The sequence below is a fragment of the Sparus aurata genome, chromosome 23, assembly GCF_900880675.1.
Source record: "Sparus aurata chromosome 23, fSpaAur1.1, whole genome shotgun sequence".
Classification (NCBI taxonomy): domain Eukaryota; kingdom Metazoa; phylum Chordata; class Actinopteri; order Spariformes; family Sparidae; genus Sparus; species Sparus aurata.
The window spans coordinates 29,822,557-29,846,335 of NC_044209.1; the positions used below are offsets into that span (position 1 = coordinate 29,822,557).

The 23,779-nt window shown below is 45.7% G+C and overlaps 1 protein-coding gene and 1 long non-coding RNA gene across 2 annotated transcripts; one reads left to right on the forward strand and one right to left on the reverse strand.

Annotated features, from left to right (window-relative positions):
• The first annotated feature begins 10,421 nt into the window (after positions 1-10,421).
• LOC115576413 (uncharacterized) lies at positions 10,422-10,899 on the forward strand. The gene is made up of 3 exons (XR_003982836.1): positions 10,422-10,452; positions 10,765-10,822; positions 10,861-10,899. It is a non-coding gene; the product is annotated as an uncharacterized LOC115576413 (long non-coding RNA).
• On the reverse strand, positions 10,698-22,565 carry LOC115576412 (uncharacterized). Its single transcript, XM_030409008.1, has 9 exons — positions 22,123-22,565; positions 20,765-20,893; positions 18,454-18,536; positions 18,215-18,374; positions 17,981-18,136; positions 17,739-17,870; positions 16,707-16,930; positions 11,302-16,517; positions 10,698-10,953 (listed from the first exon to the last, which is right to left on the reverse strand). Exons 1-9 carry the CDS (start codon positions 22,327-22,329, stop codon positions 10,886-10,888), a joined length of 6,375 nt encoding a protein of 2,124 aa, XP_030264868.1. The 5' UTR covers positions 22,330-22,565; the 3' UTR covers positions 10,698-10,885.
• Between the last annotated feature and the right edge of the window lie 1,214 nt (positions 22,566-23,779).

A 23,779-nucleotide genomic window follows, 5' to 3' on the forward strand; every position in this document is an offset into this window, starting at 1 on the left:
TTGCTAAAACACAATTTTGCAAACTAGGCTGGTTTTATCAAACTTAACACAATTCACAAACCAAACATCCCAAACTGCAAAACACCTCACATATCCTGCAAAATGAAGCTCTGCAACCAAAACTACATGCAGCATTTTGAAAATCAAACTGCTGCACCCGACGTCACACACTTCATTCATGTTACAGATGTTTGTCTAACCAGCTACACACTGTTGGTTAATGAAAAACTCTCTCATCTTCAGAATGATTTGCCAAAATACCAACATAGTTCAAACTGTAGAGAATTCTTCAGATTGCTCACATGCACAGAAATATTTGCAGATACACACACATGCTGCTGAAACATTTATTTATTTATTTTTCACTGAACAAGTCAGTGCAACACATGCACAGCAGATATATTTACATTGGAGTGAAAAAAGTAAGTCAACTCAGGTGTTTCTGATGTCATCTGAAAGTTGTTGTCTTCTTTGGCCATGAGCTCCTCTACCAGCTCCTCCTCTCACTCTTCCTCCCCCTCTCACTCTCTCCCTCCCTCTTCCTCTTCTTCTCTCTGCAGCGTCTTCCATTGTTGTTGGAAAGAAAAGCAGCTCACCTGTGTTCTGTTAGAGCTACTTCCTGACTGAAGTGGTAACAGGTAGTTGTTTGGCCTGGTGGCACATATAGTGGCCAGTTAGGTCATGTAGTGTCATTTTGAATGGCAAACACTTGACTTCATGTCAGATTGTTGTGTCTGATGCAGAGAACCTCTTCAGTGCATTTAAAAAGTGACTTTTTAAATTGCAAAATGTGTTTCAGGTTTTGGAGAGTTGAGAAGAAGTTTAATCTGTGTGTGTCAGGTTAAATATTTGTGCTGTGCAGGTCGTGTTCGTGTGTTAGCAACTGGAAACAACTGTAACTGTAACTGTGTGCTGAGGAGGCTGCAGGAAGTGTTTCTGAGTCGCTCTCTTCATGCCCGTCGTTCACACTGAACCCAGCAGCTGTGGAACCAGAACCAGAACCAGAACCATCTATGTCAGTTTCCAGAGACAGAAACTACAACAACACAACAACAGTGTCACACAGACGGCGTGACATTAACACCAGAAGAAACAGTGGAAGCTTTAATTATTTTGGCTGTAACAAGCTGTTACTGTTGACATGAGGATCCAGGAAGACCAGATCCAGGAAGACCAGATCCAGGAAGACCAGATCCAGGAAGACCAGATCCATGAAGACCAGATCCAGGAAGACCAGATCCAGGAAGACCAGATCCATGAAGACCAGATGCAGGAAGACCAGATCCATGAAGTCCAGATCCAGGAAGACCAGATCCATGAAGACCAGATCCAGGAAGACCAGATCCATGAAGACCAGATCCATGAAGACCAGATCCATGAAGACCAGATCCATGAAGACCAGATCCAGGAAGACCAGATCCAGGAAGACCAGATCCAGGAAGACCAGATCCATGAAGACCAGATCCATGAAGACGGATCAGGAGACTCTGGCTTCCTGGTCCAGTTAACAGATCAGTCGTGAGTCTACGTACCTGCACGTGTGTGTGAGATGTAATGTTCAATCATTGCTAACTTCACGTTAGCTTAGTGCAAAGCTTTTCACATGGAAGTCAGCTTTTCCCCCTGCAGCAGTTTGAACACAGTGAGTCTGATCCCTGCAGGTGAACACAGGGACAGCTGACAGGTGACAGGTGACAGGTGAGAGGTGACAGGTGTGTCGGGCAGAAACTCACATCAGGGACGCTGACATTTTATCAGTTTCTGTTGAAGTTCCTCAGAACAAATTACACTCGTGAAGCATGAACCAAATCATAAACCTGACTTAGATAACTCCCCCTCTTCCTCCCCCTCCTCCCCCTCCTCCCTCCTCCTCCCCCTCCCCCCCCCTCCTCCTCTCCCCCTCCTCCCCCTCCTCCCCCCCTCCTCTCCCCCTCCTCCCCCTCCCCCTCCCCCCCCTCCTCTCCCCCTCCCCCTCCCCCTCCTCCTCCCCCCTCTCCCCCTCCCCCTCCTCTCCTCCCCCTCCTCCCCCTCCTCCTCCTCTTCAGGGTGTGACCTGAATTCCTCGCAGGTTTCTGTAAACCACCTCCGGTGTTTCTCTGCTGCTCATAAATCTTCTGATCACACATCAGTTTTTGTTCCTGGTGTCACAGAAACTCTGAAGACACATGTTGAATAATCCTGAAACACTCTGTGACTCTTTCTTACAGCTCTGCAGCGTGTTTCTGAAGTTTCACACATATCTATCATAATTCCACCAGATTACATTCATCAGAGAATTTTGCACCTCTGTTGAAGTTCTGCAGACGTCCTGATGCTCCAACATCAATCGACAGGAAACACAAAGCAGCAGCAGAAACTTGGTCTCCCTGCAGCTCGACTGTCGACACGTCAGATAAACAGTTTTGTTCCAACCTGCCTGTTTAAGAGCTGCTGCACATTTTTACCATAAAAGGAAACATCAGGTGATTCTTACCTGCAGCTGCGTCTCTGTGTCCCAGGTAACAACGAGCCAGAGATCCATAACAGCCGTCCTGATGAACTGGACCTCTGAGGTTTTGGGACAATTCAACCCTAAAACTGTCTGAAGAAGACGTGTGTGAGACCTTCAGTCTGACAGGAACTGATTATAAACACCAAGATTTTATATTTCTAAGTGATGTTGTTGATTTACTGTGTAAAATCTGTCTTTATGTGTGATGTGTTCGTGCTTCAGGGCCTCAACAACAGAGACAGAAGTCCTCACAGTGTGTCCTCCAGGAGACGTTCAGGTGTTCATGTAGAAGTAGAAGTGCTGATTCAGCTTGTTTACTCCAGTAAAGTAATAGATTACAGGCTCTGACATGTACTCAGAGTATCAGAGTAAAAAGTCTCCCTCTGAAGGACATTTGTGCTCAAAGCTAACTGAAGCTCACGTCATATTAATAGAATTCAAAGACTATTAAAGTTAAAGGTAGAATCAGTAGGATTTGTCCCAGCTGTTCCTGAACGCACCACAAAGACAGTTGATTGTTGAGTCTCATTCCCAGGACGTCAAATAGACACATGTTGGGTTGGTAAAGCGTCCCGAGCAGCAACAAAGAGAGAAAATCAGAAACTCTCTGCAGATACGAGACACTAACACGCCTTTACTCCACATTCCAGTCTCCCTCTCTGTCTGTTTACGCCTTCTTACGGCTTTTAAAATCAGTCTGCTGATGCTGGGAAATAACAGTAATCCAGAATTCACCTCAGATGCATCAAACTAAAGTACCGAGGCTGTTCTGAAGCTGTGAGGAGGAGAAAGTTCAGGTGTAGAGAGGAGAAGTCACACAGATACTCAGGTGTGTGTTTGTACACCTGCACAGTGAACACGTCTCTGCTGTGAGTCGATGTTCAGTTCTGATTGTCTTTGTTTGCAGGCTCGTCAGCTGAAAACAAGACTGTGGTTCCTAACGACTTCTTCTCTGTCATCGATGTTAATACAACAATTAAACACTGTAATGACGTCTATGAACACGCAGACTGACGGCTGCCAAGTTTCTGCCGCCTGCAGCCATCGACCTGTTAACAGACGGCGTTCCTGCGAACACGGCGAGTTAATGCAGCTCAGCGTGTGTCGCTCTGCTCGCCAACATCAGTGTGACATCAGAGCGAATGTCCTCAGCTGACGTTCTTCTTCACTGATCTTTAATCGCTTCTCCTGTAAAATATCAAAGATTGTGAAGATCAGTGTCCCAGAGTGACGTCTCCGACATCTACTGTCCAAAAACTCTGTTTTTACACTTTAAAGAAAAGAAACAAAACCTCATTTAAGAAGCTGAAAACAATTATCATTACAGGAAGCAGTTTGCAATTAAGTTTCTTTTAATCGACTAATCGTGCAGCTCAGAGTCAAAGTTCACGTTCAGTATATCAGATGTGAACCTGTAACCCTCCTGTTGTCTCAACTGTGAACGTTCAGAGTGTAAACCTGCTGCAGACAGAACTGACGGTTCGGACCTCAGAACAGACAGAACTGACAGTTTGGACCTCAGCACAGACAGAACTGACCGTTTGGACCTCAGCACAGACAGAACTGACCGTTTGGACCTCAGGACAGTCAGAACTGACAGTTTGGACCTCAGGACAGACAGAACTGACAGTTTGGACCTCAGGACAGACAGAACTGACAGTTTGGACCTCAGCACAGACAGAACTGACCGTTTGGACCTCAGCACAGACAGAACTGAGGGTTCTGACCTCAGCACAGTCAGAACTGACCGTTTGGACCTCAGGACAGACAGAACTGACCATTTGGACCTCAGCACAGACAGAACTGAGGGTTCGGACCTCAGAACAGACAGAACTGACCGTTTGGACCTCAGGACAGACAGAACTGACGGTTTGGACCTCAGCACAGACAGAACTGACAGTTTGGACCTCAGCACAGACAGAACTGACGGTTTGGACCTCAGCACAGACAGAACTGACAGTTTGGACCTCAGCACAGACAGAACTGAGGGTTTGGACCTCAGCACAGACAGAACTGACAGTTTGGACCTCAGCACAGACAGAACTGAGGGTTTGGACCTCAGCACAGACAGAACTGAGGGTTTGGACCTCAGCACAGACAGAACTGACAGTTTGGACCTCAGCACAGACAGAACTGAGGGTTCTGACCTCAGCACAGTCAGAACTGAGGGTTTGGACCTCAGCACAGACAGAACTGACAGTTTGGACCTCAGCACAGACAGAACTGAGGGTTTGGACCTCAGCACAGACAGAACTGACAGTTTGAACCTCAGCACAGACAGAACTGAGGGTTCTGACCTCAGCACAGACAGAACTGAGGGTTTGGACCTCGGGACAGACAGAACTGACCGTTCTGACCTCAGCACAGACAGAACTGACAGTTTGGACCTCAGCACAGACAGAACTGACCGTTCTGACCTCAGCACAGACAGAACTGAGGGTTCTGACCTCAGCACAGACAGAACTGACGGTTTGGACCTCAGCACAGACAGAACTGAGGGTTTGGACCTCAGCACAGACAGAACTGAGGGTTTGGACCTCAGCACAGACAGAACTGAGGGTTTGGACCTCAGCACAGACAGAACTGACAGTTTGGACCTCAGCACAGACAGAACTGACAGTTTGGACCTCAGCACAGACAGAACTGAGGGTTCTGACCTCAGCACAGACAGAACTGACGGTTTGGACCTCAGCACAGACAGAACTGAGGGTTTGGACCTCAGCACAGACAGAACTGACAGTTTGGACCTCAGCACAGACAGAACTGACAGTTTGGACCTCAGCACAGACAGAACTGAGGGTTCTGACCTCAGCACAGACAGAACTGAGGGTTTGGACCTCAGCACAGACAGAACTGAGGGTTTGGACCTCAGCACAGACAGAACTGAGGGTTTGGACCTCAGCACAGACAGAACTGAGGGTTCTGACCTCAGCACAGACAGAACTGAGGGTTTGGACCTCAGCACAGACAGAACTGAGGGTTCTGACCTCAGCACAGACAGAACTGAGGGTTCGGACCTCAGCACAGACAGAACTGAGGGTTCGGACCTCGGGACAGACAGAACTGACCGTTCTGACCTCAGGACAGACAGAACTGACCGTTCTGACCTCAGCACAGACAGAACTGAGGGTTCGGACCTCGGGACAGACAGAACTGACCGTTCTGACCTCAGGACAGACAGAACTGACCGTTCTGACCTCAGCACAGACAGAACTGAGGGTTCGGACCTCGGGACAGACAGAACTGACCGTTCTGACCTCAGGACAGACAGAACTGACCGTTCTGACCTCAGCACAGACAGAACTGAGGGTTCTGACCTCGGGACAGACAGAACTGAGGGTTCGGACCTCGGGACAGACAGAACTGACCGTTCTGACCTCAGCACAGACAGAACTGACCGTTCTGACCTCGGGACAGACAGAACCCCTCAGTTCTTCAGGAGGTCGTGTCACTGCTGAACAGCTGCAGAGCTGATTTGTTCAGATCTCCAGCGAGGTGCCTCTGATTCTGATGTTGAGGAGGAACACAACCCAGAACGGTGCACATCTGATCCTGACCCGTCTGATCCTGACCCGTCTGATCCTGACCCGTCTGATCCTGACCCAAACAAACATTCAAACAAACATCGACTGACACTTTATTGTCTAATGTTGTGTTTGATCCACGTCCAGGAGCGACAATGACAGGCGTGTCGTCGGCATGGCAACGGACATTTGAGATGGTGGACTGATCACCTGTGTGTGTGTGTGTGTGTGTGTGTGTGTGTGCGTTTGTGTATGTGTGTGCGTGTGCGTGTGCGTGTGTGTGTGAGAGTGTGTGTGAGAGTGTGTGTGTGTGTGAGAGTGTGTGTGTTTTGTTCTTCATACTTCACATATTGTAGATTTTGTTCCAACAGGCCTCTGAGAAATACCACAGAGTCAAGTTTCTACACGCATCAACACACACACACACATACACAAACACACGCACGCACACACACACACACACACACACACACGCACACACACACACACACACACACACGCACACAGAGTTTCAGTTGGAGGATGAACTGTATTAATATGTTTTGTCATTTATAGATCTTGTATCTTTAACTGAACCTGAAGACTTGTAACATCTGGGTGATGATGATACTGAGACACAGCAGGTTCTGACCCGACACAGGGTTAACAGAACACCTGATCTGGGCCACAGGATCCTGGTCCTTGGATGCACTCTGCAGACGAGCCGGTTTCAGTTTATGATCCTTCTTTAACAACCTCTTCTCAGCTGCCAAACTCCCGTCAATCAATCCAAACTTTTCACTCACAGCTTCACATAAATCCTCCAGACGACGTGTTCGTCGCTCGCAGGAGGGAAGTCGGACTTTACGAGCTCCGCGGAGCCGTCAGCCTCGCTGCTGCTGCTTCATCAGGTGTCACTGCAGAGTGTAAACCACACTGAGCCTCCAGTCAGGCCCGCAGCTTCTTTAGCGTGTTAGCACGATAACATGTGTTAATCATCTGATGTGATCGTTTGTTTTTACATCTTGTTTGTGTTTCTTCAGTAACATTTGATTTATCTGTGAGCTGTTGCAGTGCAGAAACATCCAGAGACACACCTGGATCCTGCTGAAGGGTTCGTCTCTGCAGAGCTCCTGTGACCTTCGACCTCTGCATATCTGAAGAAGGAGAGGCTGCACAGACGAGGGCTGTGGATCATTGATCAGTGATTGGTGGAGGGGCGGAGCCTGCAGGTGTGTGACAGTAACGACTGCTCTGACCTCAGGTGATTCAGAGGAGGACAGGAGGTCCAGGTGCTCCCGGAGAGCTGGTTTACACCAACAACCATCACAGAATACGAAAAGAACAATTTGTCATCTGAGGCTTCACCAGAAGGCCTGAAGACATCCCAGGACCCGCTCTGTTGGTCCTGCAACACATGGACCTGAGTAAATGTTCTTAGTTACAATCCATCAGTGTGATGAACAGTCATGTGATCATAGAGACCTCAGAAACAGAGTTCAGCCTGTATCAACAAATAAATTACTTCACCTTAACGTTAACTCCACACGAACACATTAAATGTTGGAGTGAGTCCGGGTTTGGACCTGAACACAGACGGAGGGTTGATATGTGTGAACAGAAGATGAAACCCTGGCAGAGAGAGATACGCTCTCTGTGTGGTCCCGACAGGTTCCAACAAGTCCACCATTATCCCGGACTCCAAACCCCTCCACCTGAACCACTACGCCCAGCAGCCCCCGCCTCCACCAGCATGAGGCGCTTCACCTCCTCCCTGCCCGACCGTCTGGACCACCACAGAACTCACAGAACACACAGACACCTGAGGCACTGAGCCTGTTCACATGCACACTGATACACTGATCAGTACAGACGATTCAGTCGCTCATGTCAACAACATGATCAGATTATAACAAATCTGATCATCACACTTTGTTTTTAAACCAGCTTCTGTTTTATTTGCTGCGTGTGGACCGTCAATCTGGTTTCTTCTGTTCTCTCTCTGTGCAGGCGGACAAACATAAGAACGCGGATGTCGCTGAAACTCGAGCAGAGAGACGGCGAGCGGGACGCCATGACGACAGAGACGCCATGACGACAGAGACGCCATCAGGACAGAGACGCCATCAGGGCGTCAAGTGATGACTGTGTCATTTAAACACGTCAGGTCAGATGATCATCAGATCACTGAGCTCATGTGAACAGGCTCAGTGTTGAACTGTGGATCTACTTTATGTCAACGTGCACAAACACAGGTGAACATACAGTATGTGTTCACCTGTGTTGTCTCTGCAGGTAGATCTGACACTCTGCTGCCCCCAGTGGACAGAGACGGACTGACACCACAGGCTCAGACCGACCTGGTGACTGCTGCCCCCTACAGGCCGCTACATGGTTTATTACTTCAAGTATTTATATTTTGGTATTCGGACACAGACTCTTCTGCTGCATCAGTTTGCTGCTTTCACTTTATTCTGATACAGAAACTTTTACAGTTAAATATCTGAATATATATAATATATCCACATTTTTGAGGTACTTCTACTTCATCTTTAATTCTGTCCAACAGGAGGTTTTTGTTTTGATTGTGCAGTTTGAATAATTGCTTTGTGTTACAGTTTTGCTTCTATGTCTCCGTATTGATCGCAGACAGAAGTAATCTTTAAAATATTGTGACCATGACTTCATCCTTGAAATCAGTCACAGTTCCTGCTGAGACTTTAAATCATTGTGGTTTTGCTGCCACCTGCTGCTCGAACACGAACAGCATCATCTTCTCTCCCTTCAGTCCTGAATGAGGCCGTCTAGTTTCACAGTTGTTTCCAGTTGCTAACACACGAACACGACCTGCACAGCACAAATATTTAACCCGACACACACAGATTAAACTTCTTCTCAACTCTCCAAAACTTGAAACACATTTTGCAATTCAAAAAGTCACTTTTTAAATGCACTGAAGAGGTTCCCTGCATCAGACACAACAATCTGACATAAAGTCAAGTGTTTGCCATTCAAAATGACACTACATGACCTAACTGGCCACTATATGTGCCACCAGGCCAAACAACTACCTGTTACCACTTCAGTCAGGAAGTAGCTCTAACAGAACACAGGTGAGCTGCTTTTCTTTCCAACAACAATGGAAGATGCTGCAGAGAGAGGAAGAGGAAGAGGGAGGGAGAGAATGAGAGGGGGAGGAAGGGTGAGAGGAGGAGCTGGTAGAGGAGCTCATGGCCAAAGAAGACGACAACTTTCAGATGACATCAGAAACACCTGAGTTGATGATGTCATCAGCCTCTCACTGTCACATTCTGTTTCTGCTGTTTACTGTTTCACTTACTGTTTATGAGCATATCTTTGTTCACTCTAATGTAAATATATCTGCTGTGCATGTGTTGCACTGACTTGTTCAGTGAAAAATAAATAAATGTTTCAGCAGCATGTGTGTGTATCTGCAAATGTTTCTGTGCATGTGAAGCAATCTGAAGAATTCTCTACAGTTTGAACTATGTTGGTATTTTGGCAAATCATTCTGAAGATGAGAGAGTTTTTCATTAACCAACAGTGTGTAGCTGGTTAGACAAACATCTGTAACATGAATGAAGTGTGTGACGTCGGGTGCAGCAGTTTGATTTTCAAAATGCTGCATGTAGTTTTGGTTGCAGAGCTTCATTTTGCAGGATATGTGAGGTGTTTTGCAATTTGGGTGTTTGGTTTGTGAATTGTGTTAAGTTTGATAAAACCGGCCTCGTTTGCAAAATTGTGTTTTAGCAATCAAAAAAAACTGTGATTAGCAGAGTGAAGTCTAACAGAGGTTGAGGTGTTTCTATTTGCTTTAAATGAAGTTGAAAGACTGAAATATTTTCCTTCTTTCTTTCACACATAAAATGTATCAACTCTAACAAGAGTCAACAGGACACAGTCGTTTATACCCATCACATTTATTTTCAGATTAAAATGTTCAAATGAGATTGAACGAGAATCACATTTATAATAAAGAGAACAAACATGTCACCTACAGCGTGATTATATCGTGTGTATATATATATATAATATATCATAAACCGGTGAGGAAACACCACACAAGATATGACCAAACATGAAACTGAGGTTCTGATTATTAAAAGGAAGTTGCTGCAAAATCATCAAATCTTCATGATTTTTTGATTGATTCTTTAAATTTAAAACAGAAAAAAATCAAGACTTTTGGAGGGGAAATTTAAAAAAACTGAATAAAGCACACAAGTATAGTAGATTATATATTTGTACTACTTGGTGGTAAAGAAGTGACTGAGTACATTTACTCAAGTACTTTCAAGGTACGAGATTTTTCTGTATCAAACACTTCTAGTTCTGATACTTTCTGTAAGGTGTGATCAGGTGTGTTCAGGTGTGATCAGGTGTGTTCAGGTGTGATCAGGTGTGTTCAGGTGTGATCAGGTGTGTTCTGGTGATTAGGTGTGATCAGGTGTGATCAGGTGTGTTCTGGTGATTAGGTGTGATCAGGTGTGTTCTGGTGATTAGGTGTGATCAGGTGTGATCAGGTGTGTTCTGGTGATTAGGTGTGATCAGGTGTGTTCTGGTGATTAGGTGTGATCAGGTGTGTTCTGGTGATTAGGTGTGATCAGGTGTGATCAGGTGTGTTCTGGTGATTAGGTGTGATCAGGTGTGATCAGGTGTGTTCTGGTGATTAGGTGTGATCAGGTGTGATCAGGTGTGTTCTGGTGATTAGGTGTGATCAGGTGTGTTCTGGTGATTAGGTGTGATTAGGTGTGATCAGGTGTGATCAGGTGTGTTCTGGTGATTAGGTGTGATCAGGTGTGATCAGGTGTGTTCTGGTGATTAGGTGTGATCAGGTGTGATCAGGTGTGTTCAGGGTTAAAGCATGATGTCACTCTGTTCCGGCACTTTTCACCCCAAAACCTGTGGACAGCCAGCGCTGGAGGAGAGGAGAGGTGCCTGCAAGAGAAGAAATATTATTTATTACCATAAACTGTTTTTTCACTGTGAGAGAAATTGTCCTACATTCTTTAAGTCAGGAGACGACGTCACTGACGACTCTGTCGACTTTATAATGACGTATCTTCACAGTCTGTTGTTTCATTAGTTTGATGACAAACTGATGAAATATCATTTGTGTGATTCATGATACAATTCTGACAGGATCAATACTTTATCTGTCTCTCTTCAGTCACTACAGACAAAGGTTTGATCAATAAGGTCCATGAAGGGAACAGGAAGGGGCGGGGCTTCAGCCCTCTATTTCATCCTTTTAACACAGTGTCAACACAAAGCAGCTGTGCTCACCTGCAGCCTGTTGTTGTTGTTGTTGTTGTTGTTGTCGCTGTCTGTCCTGACTTCTCTCCCTCCCCGCTGCTGAGATCGACAGAGCTGCCATCTTACAAACACTGATCCTCTCCTTGTTGCCTCCAGTTCCGCTGCCGGTGCTCCTGATTGGCCAGTCGCTGCTGCTGATGACCCTCCCACCCGTACTGTTGGTCCTCCCTGACCCAGAGGAGCTACCGCTGCCCATGCTGACACTCATCTTCCCCCCGGGGCTCGGGGCTCTTTGGCTGCCAGTTGCCCCCCCAGCACCTGGTCGTCCTGTACTCCCCATGCTGGTCCTGTGTGCTGAAGCTGAGCTGTAGACTGGCTTCCATTCGCCGCTGCCAGTGCTAGCGTATCTCCCAGAGGTGCTAGTCCTGTGGCTTCCAGACGAGCCGCTGAGCCTGCCACTACTACCTGATCCACTTATACTACCACCACTACCTACGCTGCTGCTACGCCTGACAACACCACCTGAGCTGAGCCGACCAACACTACTGAGTCTCTGCCCGCTACTCGTGAGGCTGCTTGGCGGACTGATTATTTGGTTACGACTCGTTCCACTGACCCTGTCTGCGCCACTGGCACTACTCAAACGTCCAGAACTCCCACCATAAACTCTCCACTCTCCACTCCCTCCACTACCAAACCGCCTTCCTACTGATCCTGGTGGGCTTGTCACTAGCTTTGCATCTGCTGAGATTTCTTCCCTGTCTGCTTTGGGTAAGTTGCTGTTGCCGGGCCAGCTGCTCATACGTCCAGAGCTCCCACCATAGACTCTCCACTCTCCACTCCCTCCACTCCCTGCACTACCAAATCTCCCTGCTCCTTGTGATCCTGGTGGGCTTGTTGGTAATTTTGCAGCCACTGACGTTACATCTTCCCTGTCAGCTTTGGGTAAGTTATTGCTGCCAGGCCAGCTGCTCATACGTCCAGAGCTCCCGCCGTAGACTCTCCACTCTCCACTCCCTCCACTCCCTGCACTACCAAACCTCCCTCCTCCTTGTGATCCTGGTGGGCTAGTAGGTAGTTTTGCAACATCTGATGGGATGTTTTCCCCGTTTGCTTTGGGTAAGCTTTTGCTGCCAGCCCAACTACTGATACGTCCAGGACTCCCGCCATAGACTCTCCACTCTCCACTCCCTTCACTGCCAAACCTTCCTTTTTCTGGTGGACTTGTTGCAAGGGGCACTGATGTGCTTTCTTCACTCCTTGTCCTGTGTAAGCTGCTTCCACTTCCGAATCTCACTTTTTCTTGGGGGTTTGTTGCAGGATTTGGGGTCCCTGATGAACCTTTTTCTTTTCCTTTGCTGCTGCCATGAACCATCCACTCTGCACTTCCTCTACTGCTGAATCTCCCTCTTTCTTGTTGGCTTGTTGCTCCTGACAGGCTTTCTTTGCTCCCTGTCTTGGGCAAGCTCATAGTTTTATGTCCCAGAATGCCCCCATAAACCATCAACTCACCACTGCCACGTCGGAATCTATCCTCTACCTCTGCATTCACAGAAACTCCTGCATTAACACTGACTTTACTTGATGAACTAGCTGCTATACCACTGTTGCTAGTAGAAATACTTCCTGAATTAGTAGCCACACTGCTAATGGTGGTTCCTTCTTTTGAAGGGATACTGCCAAAGCTAGCTGATTTAGAAGTCTCTTTCTGGTTTTCCGAACCATATCTGCCTTCTGGACTGCCACCTGGATTCTGGACAGCGTTGTTATCTGCTGTGCCTCCAAGCTGAAGGCTGATTCCTTCACCGGTGGGTTTAGAATTGATTGTACCATTTACAGTACCTCTACTTTCTTTACTACCTTCAAATGATCCAATGCACAAATTGTCCCCATCTCTCACTGAAATGCTGACTTTTCCATTTCTGTCCTGTTCTAGCAAACCCGGATCTTTACCAAACGACAGGGGCTCGCCTTCCTCTTTTGTCGAGAGAAGGTATTTTTCAACTGGTCTCACAACTGCATTTGCCTCAGTTAAACTCAGGGATACTTCTCCATCTTCTTCTTCCCCATTCGGACTCAGACACATGTTAGCCTCAACTAGACTGAAACATTGTTCTAAGTCATTTGGGCTTGAAAGAGAATCAGGACTTCTAATATGCTCTTTGGGATCAACTGGACGAAATACTTGATCTGTGGTACTCATTAACAACTCTTTTTCAACGAGGCTCAGATGTATGTCTGGCTTTGTTGAGCTTGCAGATACATGAACCTCTCTTGGATTTAGCAGCTCTTCAGTGACGGAAGAACTCAAAGCCACACCAGAATCTTTTTCACCTGTACATTTCTTTGATTGATTGTCCGACTTAGTAGAGTCGTCCTTAACCTTGTTTGTATCATGAAAACCAATGACTACGTTCCCCTTGTCCACCTCTGATTCTACTTTCCTTAAACGCTCTGTACTTGCAGTTTTACTCTCGAAATCATTGCTGTCTGGGTTGCTAGATGGTCCTGTTTCTGCATCTTCTATGACTTTGTTTAATTCACTTTTGGATGCATCGGACAATGCCAAACTCTGTTCTAAGCTTGGGACAAGCAAAGTACTTTCCACTTCTACTACTTCTCCCTTCAACTCTTGTCTTTCTACTTCCTTGTTATCCATCACAGTCAAGTCACAAGAGACTTTACCCTGAGCCCCCTCAGACCTAAGAATTTGAGATTCAGGAAACACAGATGCCCTAACCCCAACCCCTCCATTCCCAACTGCTTCTGTTTGAGTCTCCAGACTCAGAGACACAAGCTGTGGAGATTCCTGGTTCTTGGCCTCAATTGAGCCTTCTGTGCAGTTAATTTTAGATGAAATCACAGTTTCTGCCTCTTTCTTTGCCTCTGCAGCAGTTTGTTTGCTGGGATCACTTATTGCTGTATACAGCAAATCTGGTCCTTGCTTTACTTCTGGTCCTGCACAAAGAAGGGTTCTTGTGATCACCGTTTGAATGTTTGTCCCTGTTTTAGTAACCTGAAAATCTGCCTCTGTGGAGGTTTCTTTGGATTCAAAGGTTTCTGGCTTTGCCTGAACAGCAACACTCCTGACATATTGTGTGTCAGGAATGAATGCAATGGTACCTTGTGCAATTTTACTCTCAAGGTTGACATTGCTGTCTGGGGTACTGGATGAAGCAGTTGCGATGCTGGACCTTGTATCTACATCCTCTATGAATGTGTTTTCTTCACTGGGGACAAGCAAAGTGCCTTCTATTTCTTCTTCTCGCTTCTTTTGTTGTCTTATTACTTCCTCATTTAACAAAGTCAAGTCACCAGAGACCTCATCCTGAGCCTCCTCAGACTTAAGAATTTGGAATTCAGAGACAACAGATGTTATGTTTGTCCTTGTTTTAGTAGCAAGCAAATCTGCCTCTGTGGAGGTTTCTTCAGATGCAAAGGTTTCTGGTTTTGCCTGAACAGCGGCACGCCGGAAAGATTGTGTGTCAGAATCCAATGCAATGGTTCCTTGTGTGGTTTTACTCTCAAGGTTTTCCTTGTTATCTGGGCTACTGAATGGAGCAGTTGTGACTTTGTTTTCTTCACTGGGGACAAGTAAATTACATTCTACTTCTACTGCTCCTTCTTCTTGGTTCCTCTCTTGTCTTTCTACTTTCTTGTTATCCATCCGAGTCAAGTCACCAGAGACCTTACACTGAGCCTCTGAAAAAACAAGAATTTGAGATTCAGAGGCAGCTGTTTCTTTAACAGCAAGTTCCCTTTCATCCTCTGCAATTTTTGTTGGAGTAGTCAGTTTCAAAGACATAACCTGTGCAGATTCCTGATTCTTGGCCTGGATGGAGCCCTCTGTGCAATTCATTTGCGCTGATATCATAGTTTGTGTCTCTTTCTTTAACTCTGCAGCAGTTTTTTTGCTGGAATCATTAATTGTCGTATGTGCAGTATTTGGTCCTTGCTTCACTTCTGGCTCTGCACAAAGAAGGGTTTTGGTGATCACTGTTTGAGTGTACGTCTCTGTTTTAGTAACCTGAAAATCTGCCTCTCTGGGGGGTTCTTTGGATGCAAGCGTGTCTGGTTTCGCCTGAATAGTGGCACTCCTGACAGATTCTGTTTCAGGGACCAATGTGATGGTTCCTTCAGTGGTTTTACTCTCAACATTGTCATTACTGTGTGGGCTACTGGATGAAGCAGTTGCAATGCTGGACCCTGTATCTGTATCTTCTAAGACTTTGTTCTCCTCACTGGGGGCAAGCAAGGTACCTTCTACTCTTACTACATCTTCTTCTTGCTTCTTTTCTTGTCTTTTTACTTCAAGAGTCATATCACCGGAGACCTGAGCCTGAGCCTCCACGCACCTAAGAACTGGAAAGTCAGAGACAATGGATGCTCTAACAACAATTTCCCCTTCATCTCTGACTGCTTCTGTTGGAGTCTTCACACTCAAAGACACAACCTCTGCAGGATGCTGGTTCTTAGCCTCAAGGGAACGATCTGTGCAAATAATTTCAGCCGACACTACAGTTTCTGTCTCTTTCTTTCTGTTATCAGTTGTGGTTGTATGTGTTAGGGAATGTGATCCTTGCTTTACTTCTGGCTCAGCACAAAGAATGGTTCTGGTGATCTCTGTCTGAATGTTTGTCTCTGTTTTATTAGCCTGCAAAACAGCTTCTAGACTAGTTGGTTTGGAAGTGAAAGCTTCTGGTTTTGCCTGAACTTCAGCACTCCCTACAGATTGTGTTTCAGGAAACAACTTGATGATTCCTTGTGCAGTATTTGTCACCAGTTTAGAATCTTTGACTGCGACTCTCTGGTCTATACCTTGGCGGACCTGGGTACTAACAATGGATGAATTCCTCAAATCATGATTTTTATCTTCAACTGGGCTGCTCTGCCTGTTGATTGTCCTTTCAGGTATAGCTGCTGTTCTCTGGTTTTCAGACTTTTGGAATGAGCTTGTCCAATTTGAAGTGTTAATTGATGTCACTGGTGTGTTGTGTGGATATTGTCTGTGGACTCTGATTGCGTGTACTGTGGTCACTGTTTCTGAAAGTGGGGCACCAATAGGTGTTTGTCCAACCGTATAGATGTGGCCTCTAGAGACAGCATGAACCCCAGTCATTTTTAGACTTCCTCCCTGAACACTGGCTGTTTTGTTCACTGTGAAGTTTCTCCTGAGGGGAGAGGGGCTTGTTGAACCACAGAAAGAAGTGACGTTAGCCACAGAGGTTGGGTGAAGACTTGAGACCCTGTGAAAAAATGTGAAAGACAAAAAAAATGAGAATGAGAAGAATTGCCTAGGAATCCAAGTTAGGATGCCAAAGACTGCGTAATATATAAATATTATGATTGGAAGGCTGCTCAAACTGTTACTGTTGGAGAATTTAACACATATGTTAGCCTATTGGAGAGGCTATTCAGTTATCATCATCTCATACCGCTTTGGGCTCAGTCCATCCAGCAGCCTCCTGTAGTCTTGTATCTCAGTCTCCAGTCTGGTTGTGATGTCCAGCAGGGTCTGCTGGTCTGCAGCCTGCTGGGCTGTAGCCTGCAACACTGAGTCCAGGTCCCAGCAAAGACTGTCTGCTCTCTGCTGAAGGACCTCCAGCTGCTCAACAAAGGACTCATTCTGGTCCAGACCAGTGGCCTCCAACACCATGTTCTACAGACAAACAGACAGACAGATAGGAACGATGCTGCGTGTTAGCATTTTGTGCCTGTTGGTCCTTCTTCTGCCGATTTATCATAACAACATCTCCAGACTCCATTAACAAATGTTGTGGTTTTGAGAGTTGTTGAGTTAAAACAACTTTCTAACGTAGTGAAACTGTGTCTGTGACAGATTGTAACTGTGTGTCCATGTTGTAAATTCAGCATTAAATCTTTCAGCTGAAGTTGTTTGTCTCCTTGTAAAAAGTGTCAGTTTGTGGCAGCATGTCTGTACCAGCCTGTCTGCTTCTGTGTCTAAAGTGCTAAAGTCTTACCTGCCAACATTGATCAGCTGTTTGAACACACTGTTTACACTGATTTCACCATTTACACTCCATTTATGAAAGAAGAAACATGTTATTGATCTAAACATGTCACATGTTACAAAGACACTAAACAGTAACAATATAGGCTACTTCTTTGTCCCCGTGGAGAAAGTCCCCAGACTCCCTTAACAAATGTGTCAGTTTAGTGAGTTGTTGAGTTGGAGACACTTTATAAACTCTGTGAAACTCTGTCTCTGACTCATTCTGCATTATTTGGACCTTCTTGTTCATTCAGCAAATGTTCTACATGAACTTCTTTCGGTCTTTGAGGAGAAACATGGAGTCTGTTTGTCTCAGAGATGGACGGGTTTGTTTGTTGGGGAAGTGACATCTGATCACAAGTGGTCACTCAAACCACATTTCAACGATGTCAGGTTCTATCTTTGTGTATTAACATCTGACATCAATTTTTAAAGTCCAGTGCTTTTCTCTTACCAGAGAATGGAGTTGTCTCAGCTCTTCTTCAAGACTCTCTGCTGTTCTCCTCAGTTCCTCCAGCTCAGCCTGAATGACCTCTGACTCTGCTGGAGGGTCAAAGGTCACCTCAGGAGAACTCAGCATGGAAACCTGAACACAATACACCTGATTAGATGCTGTCTGTACACTTTATAAACCCCCTCAGACGGAGAAGTGTGCTTATATAGTATTTAAAACTGATGCTGTTGATGTTCGTCCACCTGGGTATTGAACCAATGCTCGTTCTGGTTCTTGTCGAGCAGCGCCACACTCGTGTGTCTCAGGTCGTCCAGCTGCTGGATCAGGTCTAATGTCTCAGCAGGTTGCATCTCCACAGTGACACCTCCTGACATCTGGGACAGGACAACCTGCATGTCCTGGACAGGTAAACAAAATCATGACACTGATGCAGTTTGTCCATTTGAATAATCCAGGTGAGTGTTTCATTGTCTTACCTGTTGGTGTTGTATCTGCAGGCCCATCAGTTGTTGTGATTGGTCGTTCAGCAGACTTTGGATCTCTGGTAGTTTGTGGACCTGCAGCTCCTCCTTCAGCAGCCTCAGGTCATTAAGCTCCGCCTCCAGACAGCCACGGCGCTCATGTTCCTTTTCAGTCCTGTACACACAGCAGGAGATGAAGATGGGCAATGTCTAGATGTGCTCAGTATGTGCATGCTGAAGGTGTGAGGATCTACCTGACGTTGAGGTCAAAGATGGTGAGCTCTGCACTGAGCAGCTGCAGCTTCACCTGAGCCTGGGCCGAGAGACAATCACTGATCTGCAAGTAAGAGAAGAGAGAGAGGAACTTTTTTTTAAAGCACCAGGTACGGTACCACAGTTTAGAGGTTACACTCATACAGGTCATACGTCTGGGACTAGAGTCAGACGTCCGAAACTAGAGTCAGACGTCCGGGACTGGAGTCAGGCGTCCGGGACTGGAGTCAGACGTCCGGGACTGGAGTCAGGCGTCCGGGACTGGAGTCAGACGTCCGGGACTGGAGTCAGGCGTCCGGGACTGGAGTCAGACGTCCGGGACTGGAGTCAGACGTCCGGGACTGGAGTCAGGCGTCCGGGACTAGAGTCAGACGTCCGGGACTAGTCAGACGTCCGGGACTGGAGTCAGACGTCCGGGACTGGAGTCAGACGTCCGGGACTGGAGTCAGACGTCCGGGACTGGAGTCAGGCGTCCGGGACTGGAGTCAGACGTCCGGGACTGGAGTCAGACGTCCGGGACTAGAGTCAGACGTCCGGGACTGGAGTCAGACGTCGGGGACTAGAGTCAGACGTCCGGGACTGGAGTCAGACGTCCGGGACTAGAGTCAGACGTCCGGAACTAGAGTCAGACGTTCGGGACTAGAGTCAGACGTCCGGAACTAGAGTCAGACGTCCGGGACTGGAGTCAGACGTCCGGGACTAGAGTCAGACGTCCGGAACTAGAGTCAGACGTCCGGGACTGGAGTCAGACGTCCGGGACTGGAGTCAGACGTCCGGGACTGGAGTCAGACGTCCGGGACTGGAGTCAGGCGTCCGGGACTAGAGTCAGACGTCCGGGACTAGTCAGACGTCCGGGACTAGAGTCAGGCGTCCGGGACTGGAGTCAGGCGTCTGGGACTAGAGTCAGGCGTCCGGGACTGGAGTCAGACGTCTGGGACTGGAGTCAGGCGTCTGGGACTAGAGTCAGACGTCCGGGACTAGAGTCAGACGTCCGGAACTAGAGTCAGACATCTGGGACTAGACTCAGATATTAGTCATGAATCAAGAATTGTGCTTGACTTTGAATTAAATACCAATTTGAGTCGTAAGGAATCGACTCGCTCTTCAACTTATAAAAAATGTGGGCAGCTTGGGACTCGATCTTGATTTGGGACTTGGTCTTCACCTTAACTCGACTCAGGACTTGTTGGTCTTGGGTTTGATCTTTACTCTTGACTTGCTGGACTTGATTTTCAGATGAACGTGGGGGTTGGTTTGTGATTATGAACTTGACTTGGGACTTCTTGTACTTGGTCTTGACTTTGATCTTGACTCAGTTTTGGGGGACTTTTTTGGAGATTTTGACTCAGGACTTGTGTGTCGTGACTCATTAAAATTAACTCAAGACTGAACAGCCGAGAGAAGACTCGGTTGTGACTTGTCTTTGTCCCCCTCTGGTGGCAGAAACCACAGAAGTACAGTCGCAGTAGAAAAACATCAAACCGTTGTGTACCAGATGATTTAAAGAGGTTCAGTGAATATACCGGTTGGTGTTGAACAAAAGAAAATCTTTTATTGTGTTTTGATTGTTACATTCCTGTTTGACCAGAACAGGACAGGAAGTCACCAGAACAAATTAAATGTCAAGCTGCTCTCAGACTTGTTGAGTACACTCCTCTGACTTACTTTGTGTCCTCGAGGCAGAAGCTTTTTGTCTGTTCGGAGATAATTGGTCATTTATAAAAACACTGTTATTGTTAGACGATAATTAAAAGTTCAGATTTAATCTCTGACATTTCAGATGTGAGTCAGACTCGTCTCAGCCTGTCCGACCTTTAAAGAAACACACGAGAGCCCAACGAGTTGCAACCAGCCTGAACTTTAGCATCATCCCAGAGCTGAATCTGGACTGTTCAGGACTCTGTTTGGTCCTGATTATAATCCATGTTCAGCCCCAGGACAAAAAGGGGTTTTACTGTTTTTCATGTTCAGACGCTGCTTGTCTTCATCGATGCTGTTAAAATAACATCGTCAGTGGTGAAGGAAAGATTCAGTTCACTCACTTACAGAAACCAGAACCAGTACTTACAAGTACCCTGTTGTGGTAAAACTAGAAGTATGAACTTAAAATCAGGAAAACGTACTTTGAGGACCAGTTACTGTAAAATGTCCCCTTTTTATCATATTTTTGTTTTATTATAGATTATTTGATAATGTGAATGAACTGTTAATTACATTTGATTAGTTTTATGTATGATTTGTTTGGTTCTGATTGTTTGTATGTGTGTGTCTGTGACCAGGTGTTGAGCTGACCTGGTCCTGCAGCAGGGACACTGTCCTCAGGTGTCCGTCCAGCTCTCTCAGCTCTACAGGACACTTCTTGTCCAGCTCCTCCTGGATCTGACACTCCAGCTTCTGATTGGCCGCCTCCAGATACTGGACCTGCATCAACCAATCAGATGAGACGAGAAATGATCAGCAGTGATGATGATGTGTTTGTTGCTGTGTTGATCTTCGGCGCAGACTGAACCTCTGCTCCGTCGATGGGTTTGTTTGGTCTTTTCTAACTTTCTTTAATACTTTATTTCCCATGATGCATCATTAAAATAATAATTTATTGGTTTTGCACCTGGAGGAACATAAAGGACACAGTGTCCGTGTCAGTCCATTCAAAACTCCTTTAAAAATCTGCCACTTTTATGGAAATAAACGTCTAAAGTTAAAGTTCTCTTCCATAATAAATCTTGTGGAGGATGAACATGTTTCAGTTTGTGTAATTATAATAATAATTATGTATAATTTACAGAAATATTGTCAAGTTTCCACTTCTCACACCAAAGAAATATAAAAGCTGATGTCACTCAGTCGAAGCAGAACTCCATTAAGAAATGTGGTGTTTTTATGTTCACCTGCTCATAAACTATAATTAATCATCACTTGTGAATTTTAGTTTAATCGTGGTGTTCGTTAGCTGTTGTTGGATCCTCAGCTGTGTTTCACCTGTTTCATCAAACAGTAAAAAGCAGATGTAAAGACTCTTAAACACAGTGCCTCTATCAGTCTATTCAAAACTCCATTTAAAAATCTGCTACTTTTATGTTGTTTTGATGTTTAAGACATTTTGGCTCATTACTGACATGTTGAATTAACTCGGCATTACAACACACAAAATATTTTAGGCAACTTCAGTTGAAACAAACTCCATTAAGAAATCTGTCATTTTATGTTTTTCTGCTTTTAAAACGATCTTTAATCTCTGCTGTGGACCTCAGTGTGTGTGTGTGTGTGTGTGTGTGTGTGTGTGTGTGTGTGCTGTTGGGTCCATCAGCTGTATTTGCAGTCAGGTTTTCATCTCATACATTAAAGAATCAGAATCAGAAGTGAAATCTTAAAACAAACACAGCTTCTGACATGCAAAACTCCATTTACAAACCTGCAACTTTTAGATTCTCTTGATCTTTAAAACATACTGACTCTGCACTCATATGTCAGTTTAACTTTGGAATTATATGACAAAAACTGACCCAGTCAAAGCAGAACTCCACTGAGAAATCTGCCATTTTTGTGTTCTGTTGATCTTGAAGCAGTAACGGTCATCTCATCAGAGCCTCAGGTTAACTGAGGTGTTTTCGTGCAGTTGTTGGATCAGTCGGGGCAGTTTGTGTTCCTACCTGCTGCAGGTACGATGCCAGCCTGCTGTTCAGCTGCTGCATGGTGGCTTTCTCTGTGGACAGACAGAAGCTCCTGCTGCTGTCTGGAGCATCAGCAGCAACAGGAGCTGTGCTGTAATGGACCGAACCTCCAGATGCATGATGGACCCGGTAACCCACAGCTGCCTGGGTCGCTCTGCTGGCTCGGAGGAGCTGCCACGGTGACATCTCGCCACTCAGGTGAGTTTAGTTTCTACGTCTGGATGTCACATTGAGACTCGTCTGTCCTCTTTTACACACACTGCTCCTTTAAAATGTTCTCCTCTGCTTGGATCCGGCTCTGGATGCAGGTGGTTCTGTCCCAGTGTGCTGCTACATTTCTCCGTCCTCAGCTGTGTAAACTCCCCGCTGTGGATGTGAAGCCCTCAGGTGTCACAGAGGGTGTTTCTACTGCAGGTGTGTCAGGACTTGATGGAGCTCAGGTTTAATCTGCATCAACCTTTAAATCGTGATATTTAGAACAGGTTTCGGCAGAACAGCAGCCCAACCCGCCCACAGGGTTTAATGTCAAGTTCACAAGTGAAGAGGAAGAAACAGTCAGGTTGTCACTTGTCCTGCAGATGTTCTGGATCACTGAGCTCTGTAACCTGAGGCCAGAACTGTTCACTGTACTACATTTTGGATGCAGGAATGAGTCCTGATCAGAATCATAAAAACACTGTGAATACTTCATCAGTTCATGAGGTTCAGAGAGAAACGCTCCACAGTGCAACAACACCATCAGCAGGAACACGTATTGATCAGGTCGGTTCTGTCCTCGACCACTTTTATTGTCTCTAACTGCAAAAAGAATCATTTATCTTCACTTTTGAATCTCAGTTTCATCAGAAGTCGTAAAACAAACACTGTGATCTTCCAGAGCAGAACTCCACTGAGAAATCTGGTATTTTTGTCGCTCTGGCCCTTTAAGCAATAATTGATGATCAGTTATTGATCTCATTTTCTGCTCTGTTGCTGAATCTCTCAGGACAGAAGAGTCGGAGGATCTGATGGTGTTTTCACCTCACGCACAAACAAATAGATTACAAACTCAAATCAAATGGAGAACAGGAATCATGATGATTGATTTGTCATGTTCATATTCACTTCTTTATGTTCTCTAACTTTTAATAATGTTATTTCTAACTAATATAAACCTCAGTTTCATTTCAGCTGGCAGGTTTTTACATGCTGAACAAACAAAGACGACAGGTAAAGTTTAAATACTTAAAATGTTTCCTGAAAATTAAGTCTTACATTTCATTTACATTTTTTTGTTTCAGAAAGAGAAATACAGTGTGATTATGATGTCAGAATGGACTGTACATCAATCAGCTTCATCAGAAGTGGAAGCTGAAATACTTTATTGATTACCTGAGATTACCTGAGGTCAGGTAATCAATAAAGTATTTCAGCTTCCACTTCTGATGAAGCTGATCGATGTAGAGTTCAGATCACGTGACAGTTATAATGATTGATAAAAATGATAAAAGAGACGAGACATTATATTTATAATATTATATATATATAATATTTTACTGTTATTATTGAGGTTCGGGTTCGGTCCGGCAGGGGTCGCTGGCGGGTCCGCCATCTCATCTGAACTCTACACACGAAGCAGAGACAGCAGCCAATGAGC

Bases quoted from the DNA above. Each gene is read 5' to 3' on its own strand.
- LOC115576412 (XM_030409008.1), bottom strand. From the start codon at position 22,329: ATGTCACCGTGGCAGCTCCTCCGAGCCAGCAGAGCGACCCAGGCAGCT. The intron at 17,871-17,980 runs GTGGACGAACAT...TATTGTGTTCAG, and splicing joins AGCATTGGTTCAATACCCAG to GTTTCCATGCTGAGTTCTCC. The intron at 10,954-11,301 runs GTGAGCACAGCT...CTTCTCTTGCAG, and splicing joins ACAACAACAACAGGCTGCAG to GCACCTCTCCTCTCCTCCAG.